This window comes from Schistocerca cancellata, chromosome 7 (assembly GCF_023864275.1).
Source record: "Schistocerca cancellata isolate TAMUIC-IGC-003103 chromosome 7, iqSchCanc2.1, whole genome shotgun sequence".
NCBI classification, from domain to species: Eukaryota; Metazoa; Arthropoda; class Insecta; order Orthoptera; family Acrididae; genus Schistocerca; species Schistocerca cancellata.
In genome coordinates this window covers 359,732,963-359,758,570 of record NC_064632.1, presented here as the reverse complement: position 1 = coordinate 359,758,570, position 25,608 = coordinate 359,732,963, and the positions used below count along the sequence as shown (strand labels likewise).

Here is a 25,608-nt window from a genome sequence, read left to right as displayed (position 1 = left end):
GCTTTTAGTGAACAAATACACATCTTAAGAATAATGAACATTATGAAATGTGTAAATAAGACACTGTAAATTTATTCACAATTACACAATTTACAGTTATCAGTAAAGCAGTTGAAATGATTTGTCCAGAAGACCGCTACTTTTATATATGTAAAACATAATTAATGCTGAGGCTTCTTATATTTTTTAATTTTTTGTTTTGTTTTTGCTGGACACTTCAGGGAAAGGATGATTTTATTAATTTTTGTTTGTTTGTGTGTGTGTGTGTGTGTGTGTGTGTGTGTGTGTGTGTGTGTGTTTCTGTTATATTGTACATTTAACTACAATTTTACCGCTAAAACATATTCTTTATTTTTTCCAACACATAATTTCTGTATATCTATAAAGGTAAACATATGAACAAAGATGATAATCCTTTACATGAACAATTTAATGATATTATTCCAGAAAGTAATGAGTTTACACCAGATTTAACATTACCAGGACTACTTTAAACCAAATCTGCTGGAATATTAAAAGTATTCCACTTTAAATAGATCTCTCAGCTTTATTGTAGAAAATATTCTCAGTACCAAATCAATATTTAGAAGTCATAACACTATCACATAAAATATCACTTTTGTATAGAATGACAAAAGCTGCTCCAAGTTAATTAGATTTCATTCTCATTCCAAAACAGTACAAAACCTTTAATTCAATGTATACTGTGAAAAGCATAAATGTTCTAGTCCACTGGCTCATAAAACAAAACACGATACCCTTTTACTTTACCAAACTGTAACAAACTTCTCAATGTATTGAGGACTTTGACTGGTATTGAGAGTTTTAAGCAAACAAAGAGATCAGACTAACATGTTACATTTCTACGGGCTTGGGAAGATAACACGATAAATTTTCACAAAGCAAATACAAACTGTTTATCAACAAGTCTTCTCACAAATGATCAGTAATCAACACAAACATTCAAAGAAAATATCTCTCTCTCTCTCTCTCTCTCTCTCTCTCTCTCTCTCTCTCTCTCTCTCTCTCTCTCTCTCTCCCTGTATATTTACTGATTTAAACTGCTAACAACATATAGTAACTGTTAGTAAAATTATCATTCATACAAACTGGCCACCTTAAAAAGTGACAATCAGCATTCATGCTTTAAGTAAAATTAATTACAATGAAAACAAACATTTAAAATGAAATTAGGGGCTCAAAATTTTCCAACCACTCACAGATTTCATAGATATTCAACCATTAAAAGATCAGTGCAACAGTGCACTGTCCCAGTTTGTTTTGAGACTTGTTAGAGAATGTGATGACAGTACTTAACACTTAGTCCTAACTGCAAACTGAGACTTAAGTATACATTCTAGAAAGATAGGTTACATGGTCAAATAACTGACAATACAGGTGGACATATCACAGTCAAAAAAACATCAAATTTAACTATAACAAAGTCAGCATACGTATTAATAACAGTTATCTTACTTTACTTTAAATCACGTTAACTATTGGTATGCAAGTAAAACCATTTTCTATTATGTGCATTGTTAAAATTGTGGAGTATCTTATTTTCTGTGTTGATCAATTTAGTTCACTTTTTTTCGAACAGCCATAGTTAACAGAAGGTTACACACTTGAATGTGATACAAATGGTTGATAAAATATTATCAAAAACTAAAGAATATTAACAATTCCTTGATCACCTGGATGGGTATCCACTGAAGGTGCTCTTTTTGTTTTGGTATGGTAGCACACCTTCTTACAAAAATATTGTGCTATTTGATGAATGAGGGTGCTTAATGTTTTAACTGACATTAATTGCACTAATGTGAACTGTAATTCTTTCAGTATTGAGTTATATCCAACACAGTTAAGGAAAATTTTTCTCCAAATAGTCATTTAAAACAGAAATCTTGGTAGGACATTTTGGTCTTATTCCTACACATAAGATTCTCCAACACCACCACCATTACCATCACAAAATCAGGTGTGCCAGGTAACAATGTTTGTATTTTAGACTTCTGCCTAAGTACCCTGCTGGAGAAAATTTTTAAAGATATACAATTTTTTATGTACCTTGTATAATCTGTTACAAATTTCTCCAAGAGATCAATACATGTATAACTTCAAGTTAATCAGCTTCTTCAAAATATTATAGAAGTATGTCAGTTTAATTATGTGCTAGGACTGTTATACTTTGGTCACTTGTGTGTCCTCCCCCTTTATTAACTTTACTGTCTATTGTGACAGCAAATATTTATTATGTTTTTGAAATTTAATTCAAAGCATAATAGATACAAACATCATTCATTCTTGCACATGTTTTTTGGGCAGCCACATTAACAATCATTCAAAAAGATAACAGTGGATAAAAATTTAACAAAACAAGCCTCAAGAACACTGTCCACCTGTATTCAGTAAGAACAATTTCATTATCACATACTTTCTGGCAAAATTGCCAACACATTTTCCCCATAATTAGTTCTTATGGAACTATGTGCCAAAACTTAAATTTATTGTTGCATTTTAATTACAGCAACAAATGAAACTTCAATGCACATTGAGAAATAAATTCCATGACTAGCAACAGTGCTCAAATAGCACATGATAAAAATTCTGCATGCATGAACCTCACTGCAAACAAAGCAGATATAAACAAAATATTTAAAACTGAGGAAATGACAAATTACAAGTTACAAAAATTAGTAAAATGGTGACTAAAGGAAAAACGAGACAAAACTCCCAAACATTTAAACATCTCAGAAATGTCACATTATAGAAGCAGAGTCTCCCTCCCAGTCAAGGATGAAGAAAATTGGTGGCAATGAACAAATTAAAGCTCAAATATAAAAACACATTTTGCTAAGAGACAAAGGCTGGCCAGTACTTAACAGAGGCTGCGACATGCTTAGTACTGAAACACTTTGATAAAACATATAATTCCCATTGTTTGGGGCATTAATGTTTCAGAAATTGTTGGGGAACACAGAAAGTGATGGCAAGAAAGACTTTCAGACCTCAGGCTATGAGGGACCAACTGTTATGAGGAAGAAATAAACCTAAGACCTTTGCTTCCCATCTTTCTTACACTCACTTCTGAGACAATGGAGTGCTCTGTTCTATTTAGGCACTTCTGTTAGCAGTGCACCTTCTAAATGTACATATTGGCCAGCCTTCTTGTCTCTGCAGTTTTATCATTTTTCCAATTTGAATTTCGTTTTTCATTAAGCTCAGTCTACTTCATTATACACCTTCCAGTTCAAAGTAATGAGTAGCCCAATTTGCAGCAGTCACATTATAATCCACTCTATTAGAGTGTAGTAACAAAGAAGTGGACAAACCACAAGCAAAACAGCATAGTAATTGTACATAAATACTCTTAAATAACAAACACCCTTGTCCCTTCATGCCCATCCCATTCAAAGATGATGAGCATTAATGTCAGCAGCAAAAATCCTATGAAGCCAATAACTACACATAACCTTTAACAAAAGATGGTGTGTGTAATTTCAAAATGTGGAAAAACAAGAAATAGGAAATTGAAAGTGTCTGGGGAGCGGGGGTGGGTGGAGCACTGTGTGTACTGTGACAGTAGAGTAACTTCTTTTGCAAACTTATATGTTATGGGACAGTGAACAATCGCTCAAGTAGAACAGTTATTCTGTTTATACTGTATTAATGCGATGCTGATGAAGATTCATTGCCGAATCTCTTTGTTATTCTCATGTAGGGCAGCATGGAAGAAAAGTTAAGTACTCACACTCTCTCACTCTCTCTTTTTTAAATTACAACTGAGTAACCTAATTTCATGTGTTCCATAAACATATTTTATAGCAAACTATAGCTGAGATCAGTGACCCACAGATAGTGAACTGAATTTGGCTTTCACAAGGGAATAATTAAATAGAGGCGACTGTGATGAAAATTCAAATTCACAATACAAATTCTATGTCACGCAAAACAAAGTAACATGATAAATAATACCAGAAAAGACAACGCATCGTAGAGAAGATATGTCCAATATTAAATAGGCAATGATGTTTGAAAAGTGAGCTATAGTCATCAACACGCTATCCCTCATTCCACTCAAGATCTTCCACTAACACATTACAAGCACAATATCAAGTAATTACAATTTTTATAATGACACCATTCTTTTTTCCTCCAAAGAAGGGAGAACTATGGTAGAATCTCTATCAAACCAGAAGCCAACTATATTCAATTGATTTTTTTTATAGCAACTGTTTTGTAAAAATAATACTCTAAAAGAAAAGAAACTTTGATTTTCCTATTAAGCATTACAGAAGGCATAGGGACCTATGATATGTAATTGGTGTTTCCACTGCATCTTTGGCATATGAAATGATAAATGTTACAATATATTATTCTACTGTACAATAACTTGTACATAGTTACTTTCTGCATAAATAATGCACCACCATAAAATAAAGACATAAAATAACAAATTGCTTTAAAATATGAAATACTCAACAGACTGATAAAGAGGAAACAGATTCCCATCTTAGCTGATACCATGTTCTATCCCACTCCATAGACGACCCTAGACTAATACTCTCACTCCCCTTGTAATCTTAGGTATCTTGTTTTTATGACAATTCTAATTTCATATATCAAATACTACAAAACCTATGTGCATGTATAGCAGTATATTCCCTACTACAAATTTTGAACTTTCTTCCACTTGTTAATAACGCATGGCTTAAACCTACGGACCATTATCTGAGCTCAAAGATCACAAGTACGCTCTGACTTTCTTTGATGTCTGCCACGCTGCAGGAATTAAGCTTCATACTATTCTCAGATGATTTTTAACATGTCCCTCTCCGGTATATAAGCAATGGATTATATAGATGATGTAAAATGCATAGCAAAGAAAGAGAAACCCAATAGCATACACAGGCTTGTGTTCCATAGGTTTCTATCAAATCAAGAATACACATAAAAACGTCATGAACCTAAAATGTGACATTCAGTACAATTATATCTTTTACTCAGTTGGTAAAATAAATTCATAAAAACCTTCCTCCTAACTAACTGAATGTTATAGTAAAAAAAAAAAAAGGAAATTCTAATGCACAAGTAAATGAGCAAAATGTCTTAGGATATAGCAACACAAAAAGTTACATTAAGGGAAATAGTCAAATTTTCCTTCATACTTGACTCAACTGCTACATCTGGTGACAGCATTCTAAAGCAAAAAGAAGGAGCAAATATTCCTGCAACTAGCTTAGAGCAATGTTAGTAAAGCTTTGGATGTTTGTCATCAATACAATTTCTTGGAGATAGATTATGAACAGCACACTGAGGCTTCTCATTTTAAACCCATGTCAACACAGTAGGAATAATTTTTGTAGTAAACTCCTTAGAAACATAAAACTGCTTTCACTGAATCTGACATTTTCTAAGGGAATCTAATATGAGAAAACAGATGATGAAAAACAATACAACAATTATATGCAACAAGTGCTGAAAGTAAACAGTAGCATACCAAAATATTTTTCTAAACATAATGTTAGTCACTAACTTATTTCAGAAGACTTAACACAGTTACAGGAAGACTTTACCACACAGATGTTCATTTTATAGAAATGCTGTCAAAAACTTACAAACAGGTTTGAGTTGGTTTCTTGGAAACAGCACACAAAATATTAATGGTTATATCAATGGAGATGATCTCATTTTTCATTCAGCAATTACACTTTTCAAATGACTTACTGTTACCAATTTTCCAAACTCGTGTACAACCATGCATCAGTTATGTACAACCATTTACCAAGTGGAACATTCTGGTCACATCAAGACCAAATAAAGAATAAGATGAATATTCATTGTCAGTACAATTAAAAATAATCAGAAGCATCATGTTTGTAAGCTTAAGTTTCAGTGGAAACATGTTCACTTTGTTGGTGAAACAATTTAGGTCCCTACACAATACGTAATAAGAACATGATATCAGTATTTTGTTTACCTGAAATGCTAAATGAGCAAAGATACGAAAATCAAACTTCTATATTGCTTGTTACCCATAATTCAAAGAGTTTTCGATGATGCAATGGATTTATAAACTGTTTCCAGTCCCTCAGAAAATTAATGCTATGCTGTAACATTGTGTACCAAACAGTAACACCAAATATGTGTGTGTGTGTGTGTGTGTGTGTGTGTGTGTGTGTGTGTGTGTGTCACACGCGCACTAACTTCAATTCTTCCTATGAAATCACAAAATTACACAAACTTTTTCCCCTACAACAACAAACAAATGGAAGTACGAAGAAATTTCAATTAAATGAGTAGCAACTAATGAAAATGATTCATTATCCTCCAAGGAATCTTAATGAATAGAAAATTATGTGATGTACTTAATTCCATGATAGTTACAACAAGCTCATAGTACAAAATATGTTGTTGATGTGAGGCATGGAGTTTTATCACAACTGAAATACTAAAACAAGGGGAAAATGATGAAGTGACTTCAAAATAAGACATAAGCAGTACAATGAGAACACACCATTCATTTTGTCATACATGATGATAAATGACAATTTCACATATTAAAAAATGTTGCAGCAAGACTCCTCGCCGCACTGGACAGGTGCTCAAGAATTATAGAACAGTTAAGCAGTACCTTTTAGATTTGAAATTCTATCACTATCTCAATTTCTGATGGCAAATGGCGGAAGTCAGATATTAAAAAGATATCTTCTGACTAACTTAACTTTTGGCTGAAAGATGTTACATGAACAGTGATTGTATAATCTCCCTCTGATATACTATGACCAGCCATTCCACCGACATTGTACAGTAGTTTGTCTTAAACTCCTCACCTGGAAGATCTTTCAAAAATTACGATAATAATTATATGCTGGCCAGGTAAGCACAATTGCCAATTATCATGGAAAATATACGTCCACAAAGCTTTCTCCATATTGTTTACAAATGACCAACACCCAACACTACCACTTTTACTAACATTTATATCAGCTCATGAGAGATTCAGAGAATTTTACAGTCAAGATTAATGAATCCTGTAATATCAAAGAACAGTTGTTCATTGATCTGAAAGTATGTGATAGAATAAATAAAACAGTAATGGAATATTATTCACAATCTACACTTGAATAGTTAGGATCAACACACACAAAACAAAACAAATGTACAATTATTATTATGATTATAAATAAATAAGTTCAATTATAACAAACGACTAGCAACATAAAATGTATATATTTCTGTCTTCAAATATATAATATATATATATATATAGATATAATTCTCTTTGCTTTACAAATTTAATATACATATATAGATATAATTTCTATTGTTATACATACATTTCACAATCAAATTATTAAAAGACATTTAGGATTATTTAAAACATTCCTCTCTCGACATGCATACACCAACTTTCAAAATGCAGATAATTATCACCTCTCTCTCTCTCTCTCTCTCTCACACACACACACACACACACACACACACACACACACACACACACACACCAAGCAGACAGACAAAGAATAGATCTCTGCTTCTCTTGTACAAATGAGCTCTTACTCTACGACTGGGCTCTTGGTAGGGGATAAAATATGCTCCAGACAAAGTTGTAGTACATCTCAGATCAATTGCAAGTCCTCTGCATTCAACATACAATTGTATAAATAAAAGATCTAGACACAATAACACAACATTTCTTCCTTAACAACTGCAGTTGCAAGTTTTGTACTGATCTTATATGCAACAGTCGTTTCCAAAAGAGACCAAATCACAAAAACAATACAATATTTGATTCAGCAAATGGATGAGCAGTATCCTGCATACAGCAGTTTTGCTAATTCAGTTTCCACCAAATACATGAGCTCAGTTTCTACTGGAACATTTTACTCTTTCAGAGCATCTGATTAATACATAGTTACATTTGCAACTGGTGGCACTGCAAAAAAAGTTTGATAAATATTGTGCTGAGTTTAAAGTCCAGTAGCATAACTGTATACTGAAATAATAACTTTTTTTGTGCATATAAAATGAGCTCCATCATGTGTCATTAAAAATCCTGTATCAGCATATTTAATACATTACATGTACACAAGGCCAGTATTTATACTGGTAACTTAAACATGTTACCTGCAGTAATATTTGAGACCAGTTGGATAAATTACATGACCCATTCATCACAAATCGAAGGAGAGATGGCAGTGGGGTTTGATCCAAATTGAGGCATGTGTTTTCCAGAAAAATATTACATTTGAAATAATGAGTCTAACACGAGGAAGCATCATACACCACTTCCACCGAAGTAGATTTTTATCTAAACTGAGAACTAATCCAGAGAAAAAGATAATTTTGGCAGTAAAGGTGAACAAACTGCAATGTCCATCTAATAAAACATTCTCTGAGAATGTTTTCAACTATTTTCTAATACTATATGTAACACTAACAGAAGCAGTTGCCAACAGTCACTGCAATTCTACATGAAGTATGTACTATTTTTCCAACAGATCATGCAGGTGACTAAAATCTCATATACGATAATGTTAAACAATATGATGCTGTGCTTTTATTAATGTTTCAGAAACAACATGATAGGACCTCCAAGGGCTGTGTTTCCGCAGAGATGAATGATGTACGTGAATAAATCTTGAAAATAATATTATGCAGAAGAGTTGTGGATATTTCCACCATTTACACAGCACCAAATATGATGAGATTCCAGTTTTATTAAACACTGTTATTATACTAAAATAGCCATAATGCAGCATGTAAAATAAATTAACCACACGACAAAGCATAAACTCTGTTTGTGCTCATGTAATCAATGCCCACAGGCATTCAATTTACTGTTCTGGACTGAACAAAAGCAATGACTCATGGCATGTATCAGGCACTCTGTACTGCACAATGATTGAATGAGTATGAAAATAATGTTTGTGCAACAAGAGCATATGAATAAATACAATAGTAAGTAAACAGCTGTGGTGATATACTTCTTTGTGTTTTTATTGGAGGGATTGTTCTCATATGAAAGAGTAGAGTTTACAAACAAAATTAAACTTAAAAATTTCATTTCTGAAAGGCACTTTAAAAGATGAAGCATGAACCATTAATGTAAAAAGGTACAGTTGGACTCTACTGATTATTTCAGAGTGCAAAAAGACTCAAATTGTGTTATTCATAGCAACAGGACTGTTCTCTCTTGAGCTGGTCAGTGGATCCATTGAAATGGCAAGTAGCTCCAAGTTTCCTAGTGGTGCATTTTCTCTGGATATCTCTTTTTCTATCTGGGAGGCGACGAACAAATTTGAATCTGGCTGGAGCAAACGGAGGAGCTAATTAGTGGATCTAGTTAACTGGTGAGTAAACTGTAGCTTTGGACTAGTGTGCTTCCTCCAGTTACCTACAGCACTATCATAAACGGTGTTGAGGAAATGGATGAGGTGGTCATTTGCCAAAAGTCAGCTGTCGGAGATGGACACCTGTCATACAGAGAAGCAGGTACATTGAAGTTTAAATATATTTGAGAATTATTCTTGCAAAAGTGCTTTATCTGAAAATATTACATTTGTAATAAAAATAAATACTTTTTAGATATGTCAAAATGGAGATTGGATGTGTGTATTCATGATTTTTCTGAAATAGTGAAGGACGAAATGTAAGCTACAATATATACAAACATTACATGACATGTCAGTACCTTAAGCCAGAGGTGGAGGAAAGTCTAGCCTACAGCACAAAGATTATTTTACAATGAGGAGCAGGGAAAAAGAGAGAGAGAGAGAGAGAGAGAGAGAGAGAGAGAGAGAGAGAGAGAGAGAGAGAGAGAGAGAGAAGGGAGGAGGAGGAGATGCCTACAAGCATGGAAAGGAAAGCAAATACATGAAATCATTTGAAGATAATTGAAGACTGGAAATAGGAAATGCTGAAGGTGCCAAAATTGGAAATTTTCGTTTTTTTTCCTTTAGACCATTGAATGTACCATGGCTAACAATTTACGATAGATTGGAAGTATCAGAGAAGTCTCCTTGTGCTTCAAAACATGTTCACTAGATGGGGCAGTGCGCTAGTTCCTTTTGTTCATGGCTTGAGGAATGCTGAAATTGCCAAGCACATATAACTACAGTAGAGACAGATTACAACCTGTTTCCCACTCATTTTCATACAAACATCAAGCAACAATAGAATCTACTTTGTTTCAGTCATTTTTGAGATGAATTTTTGTAGCTAGTGCTTCAACATTGAAACGAAAGGCGAGATTAAAAGCATAAAGAAGAATAGTGAGCTAGGAATTCAAGGATAGACGTTTGCAATAAAGGGACAGCTGTTGTTCAGAAAGAGCCATCACAGCATGATGTTTAAAGCATTATTATTTAACTGTGTATTGTGCAGCATAATGAAACAAAACAAAATATTGGGTAATTTTGTCATGGAATATTTTTATTTTTAGTGTTGTTATATTTTATTGTCGTCATCATCATCATCATCATCATCATCATCATTTATATGATCATTCTAGTTATAGCTATTTGTTCTAGGTTACATGTAACCATAGATATAAGTGCAAATCACTGCATACAAACACAAGGACATCTATACATGCAGTTTTGTCAATATGTGAAGAAAAGCAGGGTACATACACAATGGGCTGTAATAAAGTAATCCTGTTGACAGAAAAAGTCATGGTAAATATGATCAGCCATGTTAAAGAAGAGGACAAGCTAGCACACATTATAATGTGTCCGATGGTCCAGGTGGACACTGTCAAGTACACAATAACACATTTTTGTACTGTCATCTGACAACTACAGACACTACAAGACTATCTTATAAAAGGAGGGAGAACTTACGAAGTCGGTATAGGACATAGTGTACACACTACAAGTTCTCACACACATACAGTGACGTTCAGCGAAGAACATACAAGTTTGATTAAGCACAACCTGAGTCTTTCCCCAGAGAAGGAAGTCACTTTGGCAGACTAAAGCCAAGCAAGGACTAGTTTAGCCCATACTTTAGTGTAAGTCATACATATGCTTCTTTTACAGAAAAACATTTTAACTCTCCCGTAATTGGTCTGACAGGTGTGAAAAATGCAATAAGCTGTATATGAAGATTGAAGGAACTGGAAATGACTGCAAAATATGAATAGGAGACACGTCATGCAAAGGCTGAGAGAGCCCAGGAAATAATTGAAAATGACACTTTGGCTTTTCAAATGCCCTTAAGTGAAATCTGTACAGTTCGGTTGATCTTCAGGAGTTATGTGCGCACCAAATCTCAAACATAATACCATGTTTTATTCAAGACAGCTCTCAAATTCCAACTTGAAAGTAAATATTGATTAGGTACATGACTGATGTGTATCTGGCATGATGATATGACTGGCAGAGCAGGTAATGAAGAGGTGTCATGTTTGCTTAAAAGTTTTGAGTTCAGGATGTAGTGCCAAGAAGACACTACTCATATGGTGTGATACCAGTGTAGGACACAACAAAAACAACATGATGTTAATGACTTTGATGTTACTTGCTTTGAAACATATATGAAAGTGCTGAAATGAAATTTTTTTGGTTTCTGGTTGCAGCTACTCAACTTCAGAGCGTTAATTTTTTGATATTTACTAGAATAATTAGAAACATTGCTTAGTGTTGATAAAAGCTAAAAACCCTTCCAGGCTAATGAAAATGGATGAAGGTGATTGATTAGATCTGGATTTCTTGGCTATCAGGTTGTTAAATAACAGCGAATGAAAGATAACCATCACTTCAGAAATATGTTTCAGATCAGAAAAGAAAAGCAAACTTTTGATTAAAGCAGTTTGATGATGAAGACTGCAGGTTTGTTGTGTTGAAGATGTGGTTCAATCTATGTGACCTTCCCATCCTAGAAAATACTTCTGACCTTCCACTGACCAACAAGTTATGTGATGAAAAAAGAAAGACCTATTAGTCAGGGTCTATATTCTTGAAATGAAATACAGAGGCCAGAGGTTGAAAATCCCACTTAAGTTGTAAAGTTCTTTTATTATCACATGACTGGTTTCGAGCTCTTATAAGCCCATCTTCAGGACTCCCTGCTCTGTGCTCATAGGTAGCACATCGCGCCTAGTACACGTTCATCGTGGCACTCTGAGGCCACAGTACCAACTTACAACACCTGAAGATGGGCTTATAAGAGCCCAAAACCGGTTGAGTGATAGTAAAAGAACTTTATAACTGAAGCAGGATTTACGACCTTTGGTATAATGCTCAGTTGTGGATGTTCCTCCAACAGGATTGTTTGTTGAAATGCAGAGGATTTTATTTCTCATTGTACCAGTGATGCAAATACTTTTCTTCATTTCTGTTTGAAGTAAGAGTAGTGATGATGGATTCCCCAGAAGTGGAGCATGGCACTTACATCTTCACCTTCATTTTAATTTCTATAACTTTTTACACTTTTTTCAATGTTTTTCTGTTGTGTGTTACAAATGACATCAAACTATCACGATTCTCATTCCTTCAAATAAAATCATTTGCAATGTGAATTTGTCATGACTTTTTCCTGGTTTCCTTGACCTTGCACTTCACACTTTCATCAGCTTTTCCTATTTCCACTCTACAACTGTGCACAAACATATCAAAAGCTTCTGAAAGTAGCAAAGGTGTGTGTGTGTGTGTGTGTGTGTGTGTGTGTGTGTGTGTGTGTGTGTGTGCGCGCGCGCGCGCACGCGCGATGCATTAGTGACTATTCATCAAAGTAAAAATATATTATCAATATTATTGGAGTGTCAAATACTAACTAAATGGATAGATGCCTCACCCTACATGCAACATATGAGGAAGCAACACTACTCCGAGAACGTGGTGGCCAGATATTTGGAATTCCCCCACTCCCTATTCAGATGGAGCTACTCTGAGTGTCTGAAACTGCACAAATGTTCAGCCTTTCCCTACAACAGTTTCCAGGAACACTGAAGTTGGAGTGAGGATTTAAAAGAGCAAAGTTTGATGCTAATATAAGAACACAACATTAGTTTTGAAAATAACTGATATGCCACATTTACAACTACAAATTTCAAGAGGGGGGAGGGGGGGGGGGGGGGCAATTGTCAAATCTGACAATACACTACTTTAAAACACATTATGCCACTGGACCTTTTGTATATAAAAGAATAGTAATAAAATTAAAAAAAAAGAGACAAGAAATACCACAGCTACTTCACAATGTGTAAAAACATTTGAAACAATGAGAAAAAGTTTTACTTACATAGACACAAAATGACATGTAAACAATGACACAATTGTTAATCAAATACTGCATAGCTAGTCCTAAAACAGTTGGCCACACCAAAAACAGCTACTCTTCCAAAACGCCAACAAGTAACACAGTTCTCTATTTTCTTTTTTTCAGAAATTATAAGACAACTACAGTGAAAGTATTCTGAGTTCCATAGTTGCCAACCACCATTCAGTTTCTGCAGAATACATTACAATAAATATAAAAAACAGAGCCAAGATATCATTTTCACATTTCTAAAACTTTTTAAACAAAAATATTTACACAATAAAATTGGGGTGAACAACAACAAGCAAATAGTATCCTTTGGCGACGAAAACATTTTGTGCACGTATTTACTCAATTACATTATTTATATATGTATATTTATATATATTTTTAATATTGGCTTCACTTCATTAGTTGTTACATCCTGGCAATATACACATATATACTGTACTTATAAATGCTTTGGCTAGTTATAAGTTTAAACTTTAGTCCACATTTCAGTTTTACAGTGTTTCCCTTAAATTTTCTCGCTGGCAATCAGAGTGGGATCTCCCACGTGACCCTCCCACAAACCACTGCTCTTCACCCTACTGACTTTCAACAGTACAGTAACACCTGGACGTAGTCCAAAAACATATTACCTATAAACAAAAAAATGTGTGTACTTTTTAAAATAAAAATAATTTAATACCTTAAACTGTTTATCAACAGAAAATAAACTAAGACAGACCACAGAAAGAATATTACCTAAAGCTGAAGCCAGTGACAGGCATCACAAGAGCTCATATTGGCGAAGGTGCATCCGTTGAATTATATCACGACAGTCATTGAACACACGCCGGATGTTTTCAGTGTCTACAGCACATGTAAAATGTGGGTAACAATAGTGCTTGCCATCTCCACTTGCTGTACTGATACGCTGAAAATGGGAAAGGAGGTGCATTTTAAAGATGAAAATTTTAAAAGTCCCCCTAATTTTTGTTCAGTCATTAAACTTTTCAGTACTAATAAAAATGCAACAAATGGAGTATAAATATTGTTCCAAGGACTGTCAAACAAAGGCTATGATTTACATTATAATTAGTCATGCAAGCAGACACCTGAAATGAAACATGTCACTAAAACAGAGGATGTCACTCTTCTGGCAGTTTAACATAAATCAGTGATCATTTTATCTTCTTCCTCCTACCACCTGTTTCCCAAAAACTGTGGAAACAGTATACTACAACTTTTTGAGACACAGCATGCCATCTTTGTTAAAATTACTTTATTTATGAAGTGTGCAACTGCAATTTCAGTCTTTAGCCATTTTCTATTGGAAAACTGTGAAAACAGATTGTACACACAGATTTTAGCACTTCACTAACTCAGTGCCTCGCAAAATGGCCGTTATATTATAAAAAGAAACATTACCTACATTCAGTTACAAAGCAACTAAGTATCATTCTAATCAAATATGGACACATTCTTTTCGTTGCATACACAGTCACTGGAGATGGACTATGCGGTGATAACATGCAACAAAATGCAGTACTTTTTTTTTTAATTTTGAAAAATATTAAAGAAGGGAATGTTAGTAACAATTATAATATAAATGACATTTTACATGGCACTATGTTTGTAAAGTGCTACAGTTCTATGGTTAACTCATTGTTTTGGTAATGTTGTCCTTGACAACACCCAAAGGGTGAAATTTCTATTGTGAACAGTTAAAATTACTTTATTTCCACAGTCAAAGATGCCAATGATGTCTTTTAAAAGTGTTATATGACTGAACTCCATCCACAAAAAGATAACCAGTGTACATTAAGATTTTCTCATGCAATTCTTAATAATAGCAGATGTCAATTGCCGATGTCGATTTCTTCACACATCATGAACCAACCAAAATTCTTGGAAGACTGTTTTACTTTAACAGCAAGTTACTCCATGGTTATTCCAATTTTTGGTCAAATATTTGAGAAGAGCAAAAACAAGACTCGCCAGAAGTTACGCAATAGATTTTTCTCCGAATTTTATAGCCAATTGACGACACCAAAACCGACAACTGGGAAATGACAAATTGATCAGCTTGACGTTTTCCTTTAAAAAACACGAAAATAATCAGGGTAATTAGGAAATATGTAATTAGTGATTTGAGGTAAACTGAAATATCAGATGAATGGCTGCTGCCAAATATGTAAATGAAGTTTTAAAAAGTTCATCTCTGCAAGACCTAGTTATTTCACACATAGAAAGTTACACAGGTGTAACATTTAACTGTCAACAAAGTTGTGAGAGGAAAGAAAACATGACACCCTATAAAGTACATGATGAATTTTTGTCCAAGGTTTCTTAGCCAAATGAGGAGCAGGAAACCAACAGATGGTGTATGTTTTGGATAAAAATACTCAAATGCTTGACGATATTGGGGAGGGGGACAGTGTAATAACATACTCTTAGTTCCTGTTCTCTGAACAACATCTGAAAATAAAAAAGAACTGAAACAGGCAGTTCAAAAGTTTGAAGGAATTACTTGCCTGAAAGCAAGAAATAAAACAGATTAGACACACATTCAATTGTGTGTCAAACTTTTTCTCTAACCTATTTCATTCCTTACTTGAAAAAATTATTGGGAAGTTAAACAATAGTTTCAGAGCAGTACGCTCAATTTTATGATAGTAATACTATATTAAAAGGTGAAGGTAACATGTCATGATCTAAGGTTACAAAATTTACAAAGTAAAACCATCCTCAACCTGGGGTAGCTGCCTCCATGGCCAAGGTCACTGACACATGGTTGTGCAGTGGCGCTTTACCACGGAGTATGCCGGTTTGAATCCTGATGGCGAAAAAAGTTTTCACTGCCAATATCTGGCCGATGGACGAAAGATGCTAGCGTAAAGTTCCTGATCACCAGACTTTGTGCCAATGTCCTGGCTTAGGTACCAAACCTCACACTGCAGTGCCTAATGAAGTGAAGGCATGGGACACTATTTATGGTGATCCATCTGTCAGATGCGGATTTAAGCTTTGTGGCCCCCTTGGTGCTATTCCTGAGGAGTAGGTTATGTGCCGGCACCAGGTTTCACTCTCTTCCACCACCACCACCACCACCACCACCACCACAGAACACAACCACACTCCATATAACACACACACACACACACACACACACACACACACACACACACACACACACTCTTTCTCTTCTTGTAATATTACGAATATTATTATGGAGTATGCTGCAAACAAATAAACAAAAAACAAAATAAAATAAAATCTTCTGTAGCTAAACCACCCTAGTGCTTCATCTCATTTTGAGACCATTACTGCAGTAACACCATAGATCTTTAGGAAATCAAAGTACAAAATTAAGATAAAAATGTACATTCAGGGAACATTATGTATAAACATACTGTCGCAGAAGAAGCCGAGTAGCACAGTTGCCGTGGTGTAGTGGTTATGACACTAGACTGTTGCATGGAAGGTTGTGAATTCAAAACTCACCTGATCTGTAAAATTTTAACTTCTATATTCGGTTCGAGTACATTCTAGAAGTATTCACAAATGTCAAGAATCACTGTACTGGAATGTTCTCTAGCTTTATATATACTGTATGTGTTCTGGCTGGAGGCAGTTCGCTCCGCACCCATGTATGTGCAAGTGCTGAATAAACCTTCGTTAAGTGAAGTTAGTGTTCATCATTCATCTAATTACACCTTCTTCTACATGACATTATTCTGGTGGATATGATGCGTATTGGAACTTGTGATACCGCACATCATCGACGACACAGTGGCTCCCATCAGTCCATGACAAAGCCGCCGTGTATGTGGCGAGAAACCCGAGTTCGAGCCATATTCAAACAAGTGGCTGGAGATATATGAGCGTATAGCCAAATTTAACAAATGGGGTGAAGCGTGTGTTCGGCTAATGTATTTTTCTACTTGGAGGGCACTGCTAAGCAATGGTATGAGAACAACGAGGAGAAGTTCACAAGCTGGGAAGTTTCCCAGGTGGAACTGCGCAAGTATTTTGGTGACACAGAACAACAGAAGTGCAAGGCTTAAGATAAATTAAGAAACTTCCTGGCAGACTCTGAAGATAAATTAAAGTGCAGGGCACAGCTTCCAGGAGAAACTACAGCACCCAACTTTCAATACATCTTGGAGCTGTGTAAAACAGTGGATCCTAGAATAAAGGAGGAAAATAAAGTTGCACATCTCATGAAGGGTGTTGCTGAGGACATGTATCAAGCCCTATTCCTGAAGGAGGTTTCAACAGAAGACGACTTCATAAAATGGTGCCAGTATATTGAGACAATGCATCAAGAAAGAATTACACGCAAGAAGTTTGAATGGCTTCCAAATGTCGTATCGATGTCTGTGATGAAGGAAGGGACTGATTTCACAAGTGTTCTTCATCAGATAATGAGAGAGGAAGTTCATAAGGCACTTCGATTGCACAGTGAGCAAAAAACCGAGACGCTTCAAGAGGTCACAAGGGAGGAAGTGGAACAGACATTGAACCCAATCTCTCGTCCTTCATTTCCCTTCAAAATGGTGAAAAAGTCAAGACCCAGGTGAAGTTACATTCCTACAATGATGCATTGCAAACCTGTTTGGGCACCAAGGAAGACTGATGTCTGGAGAACCCAGGATAACCAACCAGTATGTTTCCACTGTGGACGACCGGGACATGTGGTGTGCTATTGTCGAGAAAGACGGTGCATATTTGATGACACCTGCACCAGAAGACAGCAGACCAATCTTAGCCGACGCCAACTCCGGGACAACGAAGTTGAACAAGATCTGTGTGCAGGACAACATAGGTCACCATCGCCGCAAGCTAGCTGCTGGAGAGGATGCTTCCCAACACATCGATCAATGTCTCCATCGCCATTTAAAAACTCCAGCCGATCACCTAGCTGCCACAACCTGGAAAACTAAAGGGTGCGATCTTCCTTGGAGGTGAGACCACCAAAGAGAAAAATCCTCCGCCGTCAATCACTACAAAAATGACAGGAAACTACGTCGATATCCTCATGGATGGCTGACCAGCCCAAGCTCTTGTGGACCTGGAGCACCATACTCAGTCATTTAGGAGAAGTACCACCGCCAGTTGCAGAAAACCACATTCGTCGACAACAAATCATTTCTGCTGAAGGTGGCTAAAGGGAAATATGTAAAACCTACAGGAAGATGTACCATTCCTGTGGGTGTAAGTGGCCATACACAACCCTTAGAATTCATAGTCTTACAAGAGTGTAGTCACGTCATTCTCGGATGGGACTTTTTGAAAGCTTCTCTGGCAATTATAAATTGTGGTCGCTCGAAGATTATGCTAGATGAGATGAGATACTGTGGACAGGGAGATGCACATCTGAGTGTGTGGAGACGATGTGTGCTGGATAAAGTGATCGTTCCTGCAGTCAGCACTAGAAAGGTAACTTTCATGTCTCATGCCATGCATCAAGTAGTGAAATGTAAGAGAAGCATACCACTGAAGAATAACTTTGTCTCCCCAGCCTCTGTCGTCTCATTTAAGAACAGATTTGGTGAATTGGGGAGAGTTAACTGTCACCGAGAACTGCAGATCCTTCCAATATACATGTGCGTAGCAAATGCTGAGCCGTTAATTGCCGAACAGCTGAGCGTCATAGAAACCTCCCATGCCGAGTCTGTGGGCGAAATTGGCACTACCACTATGAGACAAGATCTTCTAGCTCAACTATCACCAGATCTAACTAGGAGCTACAGAAGAAGTTACTTGCCATTCTTCAAGAGTTCTTTGAATGCTTCAATCCACTGGTGAAGAGCAAATTAGATAAACTGACTGTGAAGCATTGGATTAGCACTGGAGACCACCAACCAATAAGCCAGAGAGCGTACCATGCGTCAGCAACGGAACGTTGAATAATTCGTGACGAGGTAGAGAAAATGATGAAGAATTACATCATTCAGCCTTTGCAGGGCCCATGGTCGTGACCAGTGGTCCTCGTCAGGAAGACGGATAGCAGTTGGCACTTTTGTGTTGATTCAGGGAGCTTAATGAGATAACTAAGAAGGACATTTACCCCCTTCCATGAACTGACGATACACTAGATTGTCTGAAGGGGGCCAAGTTTTTCTCAACCATGGACATGTACTCGGGATACGGGTAAATCAAAGTAGATGAGACTGATCATGAGAAAACTGCATTCATCACCCCTGAGGGCCTGCACGAGTTTAAGGTAATGCCGTTTGGTTTGTGTAATGCACCAGTAACTTTTACACGGATGTCCACCTGAAGTGGACGATGTGTCTTTGTTATTTAGATGACATTATAGTGCTCTCAGAGACATTTGATGAACACGTAAAAAGACTGAGGGCCGTTCTGAAGTGTCTCCAACAAGGCAGACTGAAACTTAATCCAAGAAAGTGTCTCTTGGAAGCAAAAGAAATCAAAATACTTGGACACCTTGTGTCAAGCAAAGGTGTGCGGCCAGACCCAGAAAAGGTGGGATCTATAATGGAATTTCCTATTCCTAAAAATGTTAGAGATGTTAGAAGCTTCCTCAGATTATGTTCTTATTACTATCGTTTTATCAACGACTTTTTGTATCAAAGCCAGGCCACTCCAAGAGTTAATAAAAGCTGATGCAAAATTTGATCTGGGGTGGTGCTCAACAAGATTCTTTCAACGTGCTGCGAAAAGCTCTGACGACTGACCCTGTACTTTGTCTGTATGATGTGAGACCTCCTACAGAACTACACACAGATAACAGTGGGTATGGGACAGTGCTGTTCTGGTGCAAATTTCTGATGGAAAAGAGAAGGTTATAGCCTATGCTTCTAGGACACGATGCGAGACCTCCTACAGAACTACACACAGATAACAGTGGGTATGGGACAGTGCTGTTCTAGTGCAAATTTCTGATGGAAAAGAGAAGGTTATAGCCTATGCTTCTAGGACACTTACAGAATCTGAGAGGAACTACTCAACTACAGAAAGAGAATGTCTTGCTGTGATCTGGGCCATGTGCAAATTATGACAGTACCTCTATAGAAGGTCATTCACAGTTGTTCCAGACCATAATTCACTTTGTTGGCTGACAGGTCTTAAGGATCCACCAGGACAACTTGCCAGGTGGGCACTACGTCTTCAAGAGTATGATATTACTATAGTGTATGAAAGTGGAAGAAAACACAATGATGCCGACTGTCTCTCAAGAAACCCTGTGCAAGACCATCAAGACTTTGAAGAAGATGATGACTGTCTCGTTGCGCTCCAGGATCTCTCTGCCGAGCAGAAGGACGAGGCCAAGGTATCTCAAATTATTTTGCCTTAAATCGGTCAGAGGAAGTGAAAGGACAATTTAAGGCAGTTAATGGCTTACTTTGCAAGAAAAAATTTGATCCGTTTGGAACGAGAGAGTTTTCTGGCCAGGTTTATTTAGGAGTGTCCGTCACTATGTGTCAATTGTCAAGAGTGCCAGAGGAGAAAGGCAGTTCCTGAGAAACCACCTGGCTGACTCATACCAATTACACCAGCCGAAACACCTTTCCAGCGTGTTGGGATTGACCTCCTCTTGACGATTTCCAACGTCTGCTAGTGGCAATAGATGGATTATTGTTTGCACTGATTATCTGACACGCTATGCCATTACAAAAGCCGTGAAAACAGCCAAAGTATACGAGGTAGCCAAATTCATCGTAGAAGACATTGTATTAAAACATGGTGCCCCAAGGTTGTTAGTTACAGATCGAGGGAAAGTTTTTCAATCTAATCTTGTGACAGAGATAAACCGTCGGTGCAACATTACTCATCACATGACAACTGCCTACCATCCGCAAACTAATGGGCTTACTGATCGCCTTAATAAGACCTTGCCTGATATGCTATCAATGTTCATCAAAGTTTAGCAGAGCAACTGGGATGAGGTACTACCTTTTGTGACGTTTGCCTACAACACCGCCAAACAAGACACACACGATTTATGTCATTTTTCCCGGTGCATGGGCATAAGGCGTCTACGATGATTGACACTATGTTTCCATTACATCCTGCCCAAAGTGGACGATTACCACATCAGCCACGTGCTGAGGAAGCTTGGCAGTTCCCTCAACTCTGCATACAGCAAGCTCAAGAAAACAATTGCCGAAGGTATGACGTGAGGCACCACCCTGTTGTATACCAGCCTGGCGACCTCGTCTGGATCTTCACCCCTGTTTGGAACGTTGGTCTCACTGAGAAGCTCCTCAGGCACTACTTTGGACCTTACAAGGTTGTAAAACAGTTGTCTGATGTTACTTATGAAGGTGAAGATTTCGACCCCGACACAAGATGGTGAAAGATCAGAGATATGGTCCACATCCTTCAAATGAAGCCCTACAAGGATCCTGCAACCCAGGGTGTTTAGGAATCAGTGGTAGCCACCTCTCAAAGTTGTTATTTCCTTGGAAAAATGGAAATGATCGTAGAACATTGTGGGCCGGGAGTCCACCATTCAGGGAAGTTCAGCCATCGAGGGCAAGTACTTACTGCATTCGAGGTCACACTGGGTTACTTGCGGTAAGAGATGTGGATGAAATAATGATGAGGACAACATAACAACCAGTCCCTGACAGGAGATAATCTCCTGCCACAGCCGGGAATTGAGCGCGGGCCCCTTGGTATGGCATTTTGCCGCACTGAACACTCAGCTAACAGGGGCGGACTGTTATTTCCTTTACAGATGTAAAAGACTTGTAGTGGGGACCAAGTCAGTTACGTTTAGCACAAACACTCGTGTCCACAAACATGCTCTTTTTCCACTACACTCAAAATAGTACAATACTAATTCAAATCTCCCACATTTTCAGCGAAAATGGCTGGGTATTATGTACACCATTCACTGCTCAGCTGATGTCTCATGCCCACTACAGGTTTGTTTACATGCCAGAGTTTGTGATCTGCCTAGAGCAATTTGTATCTGTTGTTTCCTTGCAGTCTCTGTTCATACTGCACTACTGTACAGCAGTAATAATTCATTACAGTACAGAAGGCAAGCTGTACATACGCTTCATTTTTAGTGTACTGCTGTTGACCATACTGATCTTCACATTTGCAGACTACATTGACATGATGTTGTCGTACAGCAAAGCTCGGATCAATCGGAGAGCTGCTCGTCAGTTGTACATGAAGTACTTTCTATACCACCAGATGTACCAGTGGGCGACGGAAACAGGTACATTCATCACCGGCAGGGGAAACTGAGGTGTTGCATGGCAGTGGCTTACACCCACAGCTTTCCATGCAGTGGGATAGGATGCAATTACAAGTACCAGAAAGACAACAGATAGACTGAATGTCGATCACCAGAGCTGCCTGGCGTGTTTTGCTTGAGCAGCAGCAGCTACACCCGTACTATCTCCAGAAGGTAGCAGCAATGGAGCCACTAGATTCTTCATCACAAGCCCACTTTTTCAGGTGGTTCTCACACACTTATGTGGACGAGCCAAATTCCACAGCATATCCTTTTCACAGATTACGTCAAGTTCACAAGTGAAGGTATTCTCACTTTCCACAACAGGCACACGTGAGCTGATGAAAACTCAAATGTGTGTGCCTCTGGTTTTCAGGAACAATATGGTTTGAACTTTTGGGCAGGGTCCCTCAAAGGACAAGTGACCGGGCCATACCTTCTTCCACCACAGCTCACAGGTGTCGCATACCTATGATTCATTGGAAGCATACTGCATCGGTTCTTGGAAGATGTTTCGCTGGATAGCATCAGAACATGGTTCCAACATTATGGTGCACGATCTCAATTTTCTCATGAGGTCCAACATCACTTGGACCAATGATCTGGGGTTCAATGGATAGGTCATGCTGGCCCGATTGTTTTGCCTGCACATTCTCCTGACGTAAAGCCATTAGACTACTACCTGTGTGGTCACATGAAATCCTTGATTTACAAGATCCCTGTGGCATCCGAGGAAGACCTAGTGCCACAGGTCATGACTGCATGACAGATGCTGGAGGACCAAGGACTGGTGCCTGTGTGCACTGGAATGTGGTAAAAAGGTACCATGTGTGTGTTGACGTGAGTGGTTGTCACAACGAGCCCTGCTTGTAAGTGGATCCAGATGAAAAGCAGCAGGAGTCGGAGAGAAATGTGTGTAGTTGTATTCTGTATGTAACAGGAAAATTTTATATTAACTGACATGAGTTCCTATGTTATACTTGACTCTCTTGTTCCCACTACGAATGCTCAGGGTCTGTACAGGGAATTTAGTTACATTCTATATTGTTTAGCACTCACTAACTAAAGAAATAAAATGTTCTGTGTCCCTGCTGCTCAATAAACATTTATGTGGTGTCCTGTATTTGTGTCACTACATTAAGAAGTTCACTCAAGAAACATCTGTATTCTTTAATATCAAATACTTTTACAAGGGGCGTTCAATAAGTAATGCAACATAGCTTTTTTCTCGGCCAATTTCAGTTGAAAAGATGCAGAATTTGCTGTGGGACATATTCCCGCTTCAGCCCCTCTTGTTTCATCAGATTATGATGAGTGGCAGCTTATACATAGCCTCAAAATTGCATCTGTAACCTAAGTGCATTTCATGCAGAGAGATGTCATCAAGTTTCTTTTGGCGGTAAGCCAGAACATCACAGATATTCATAGGCATTTGCAGAATATCTATGGACATCTGGCAATGAAGAAAAGCATTGTCTGTCATTATGCAAGGCATCTGCCATCACTGCAATAAGGTTGCACAAAAACTTGTGCTATCCTCTGTAAATTTTTTACGAAACGACCTCAGCACCTTTGTAAAAAAAAAGGGGTGGGGGTGGGGGCAAATGAATTTCTCTGGCTGCATGACAATGCAAGGCCTCACAGAACTTTGTGCACCTGAAAGGAGCTCTCAAAACTTCACTGGACTGTTCTCCCACATTTGTCCTCAGATCTCATGCCTTTCAACTTCCATCTGTTTCACTCAATGAAGGAAGCATTCCATGGGAAGCAGTATGTGGATGATAGGGAGGTTATTGATGCAGCCAGACTTGGGCTCTGACACTGACCAGTAAAGTGGTACCAAGTAGGCATACAGCCCTCCCTCTAAGGTGGTGTAAGGTTTATCACACTGAATGGAGATTTATGTTCAAAAATAATCCTATTTTAGCCAAAAAAGTGGGGAATAATACGATGTATTGAAATTCTTAATGACACAAACCTGCTTTCAGATAAAGTGTGTCACATTACTTACTAAATGCTCCTCATATATTGATGATCACTTATACAGCAATCACTCAGGTGTGAATGCCATGTAAGATGGCCTGAACCCAGGGTTATTGTGGTTCAGCCCCCAGTGAAGCCCCCCCTCCGGTTTTCCAGATGAGTGTATCCCAAGTTTGAGTGGTAGAGTAATTATGGTGTACCTGTACGTTGAGACAGAGTTTGTGCAGCAATCGCCGGCATAGTGTAACTGAGGCAGAATAAGGGGAACCAGCCCACATTCACCAAGACAGATGGCAAACTGCCTTAAAAATCATCCACAGGCTGGCTGGCACACCGGACCTCAACACTGTTCCATCGGGTGGATTTGTGGCTGAGACCGGCACGCCGTCCCACTCAGGAAGCAGTGCACAGCTAGCCAGGCGGGCGGCATGTAAGATACTTTGCAGTAACTTACAATGAACTTTTTCTGTTTTTATATTAGACTTAAGGCAATAAAAATACTCTTCCTTTTATTGTAAGGGTCAACAATATACAACATTGTTACGTTGCTGAGTTGTGATTGGCAAAATAAAAAGATTCACACAATCATAGCTTTTGGCCATTAAGGCCTTAGTCAGCAGATATTCTCTTTGGCTTCCCTCTGACAACCATGCCTCCATCCTTGCTGCCCTCCCTGTTTTCCTTTCCCTGTTGCTTCATAACCTGGGTTGTGAGTAACTGAATCCACTTTCCCTTCTTCCCTTTCTTTCCCCTCTCTCCTCCCTGATGAAGGAACATTTGTTCCGAAAGCTAGGAACGTAAATTTTCAGTTCTGTTTTTTGTGTATGTATCAGCTGTACTGAGCTGAGGTAAGTACTGCACGAAAGAATATATGGCATAATGTTTACATTCTTCTACCCTTTCTTTTAATTTATTTACTGACACAGAGGTTTTGGCGCCAGTATTTATCTTCGTGCCTGCTAAGCATACTTGTGTTGCGCTAAATATATTTGACGGCAGAAGTTAGTTGTGGCGACACCTACCAACATTTTTCAGAACTTCCGCGTACTTTGCACTCGATTCTAAGCCGCAGGCAGTTGCGGTCTTTAAAGAGGCTGTGGAAACTGGAATTTTTGTTATCAACTTCACAACATAATTAAATCATGGAAAGT

General features: G+C 37.8%; 1 protein-coding gene across 1 annotated transcript in view; it reads right to left on the bottom strand.

The window, feature by feature from the left end:
- Nucleotides 1-241: 241 nt before the first annotated feature.
- The window catches only part of LOC126092548 (guanine nucleotide-binding protein G(s) subunit alpha), a 409,638-nt gene continuing 384,271 nt past the window's right edge, over nucleotides 242-25,608 (bottom strand). The window contains exons 11-12 of the mRNA XM_049908206.1: nucleotides 14,014-14,185; nucleotides 242-13,907 (exon numbers count right to left, since the gene is read on the bottom strand). Of these exons, the coding sequence (XP_049764163.1) occupies nucleotides 14,039-14,185 (147 nt within the window). The 3' untranslated portion in view covers nucleotides 242-13,907; nucleotides 14,014-14,038. The remainder of the gene's footprint in view (nucleotides 13,908-14,013; nucleotides 14,186-25,608) is intronic.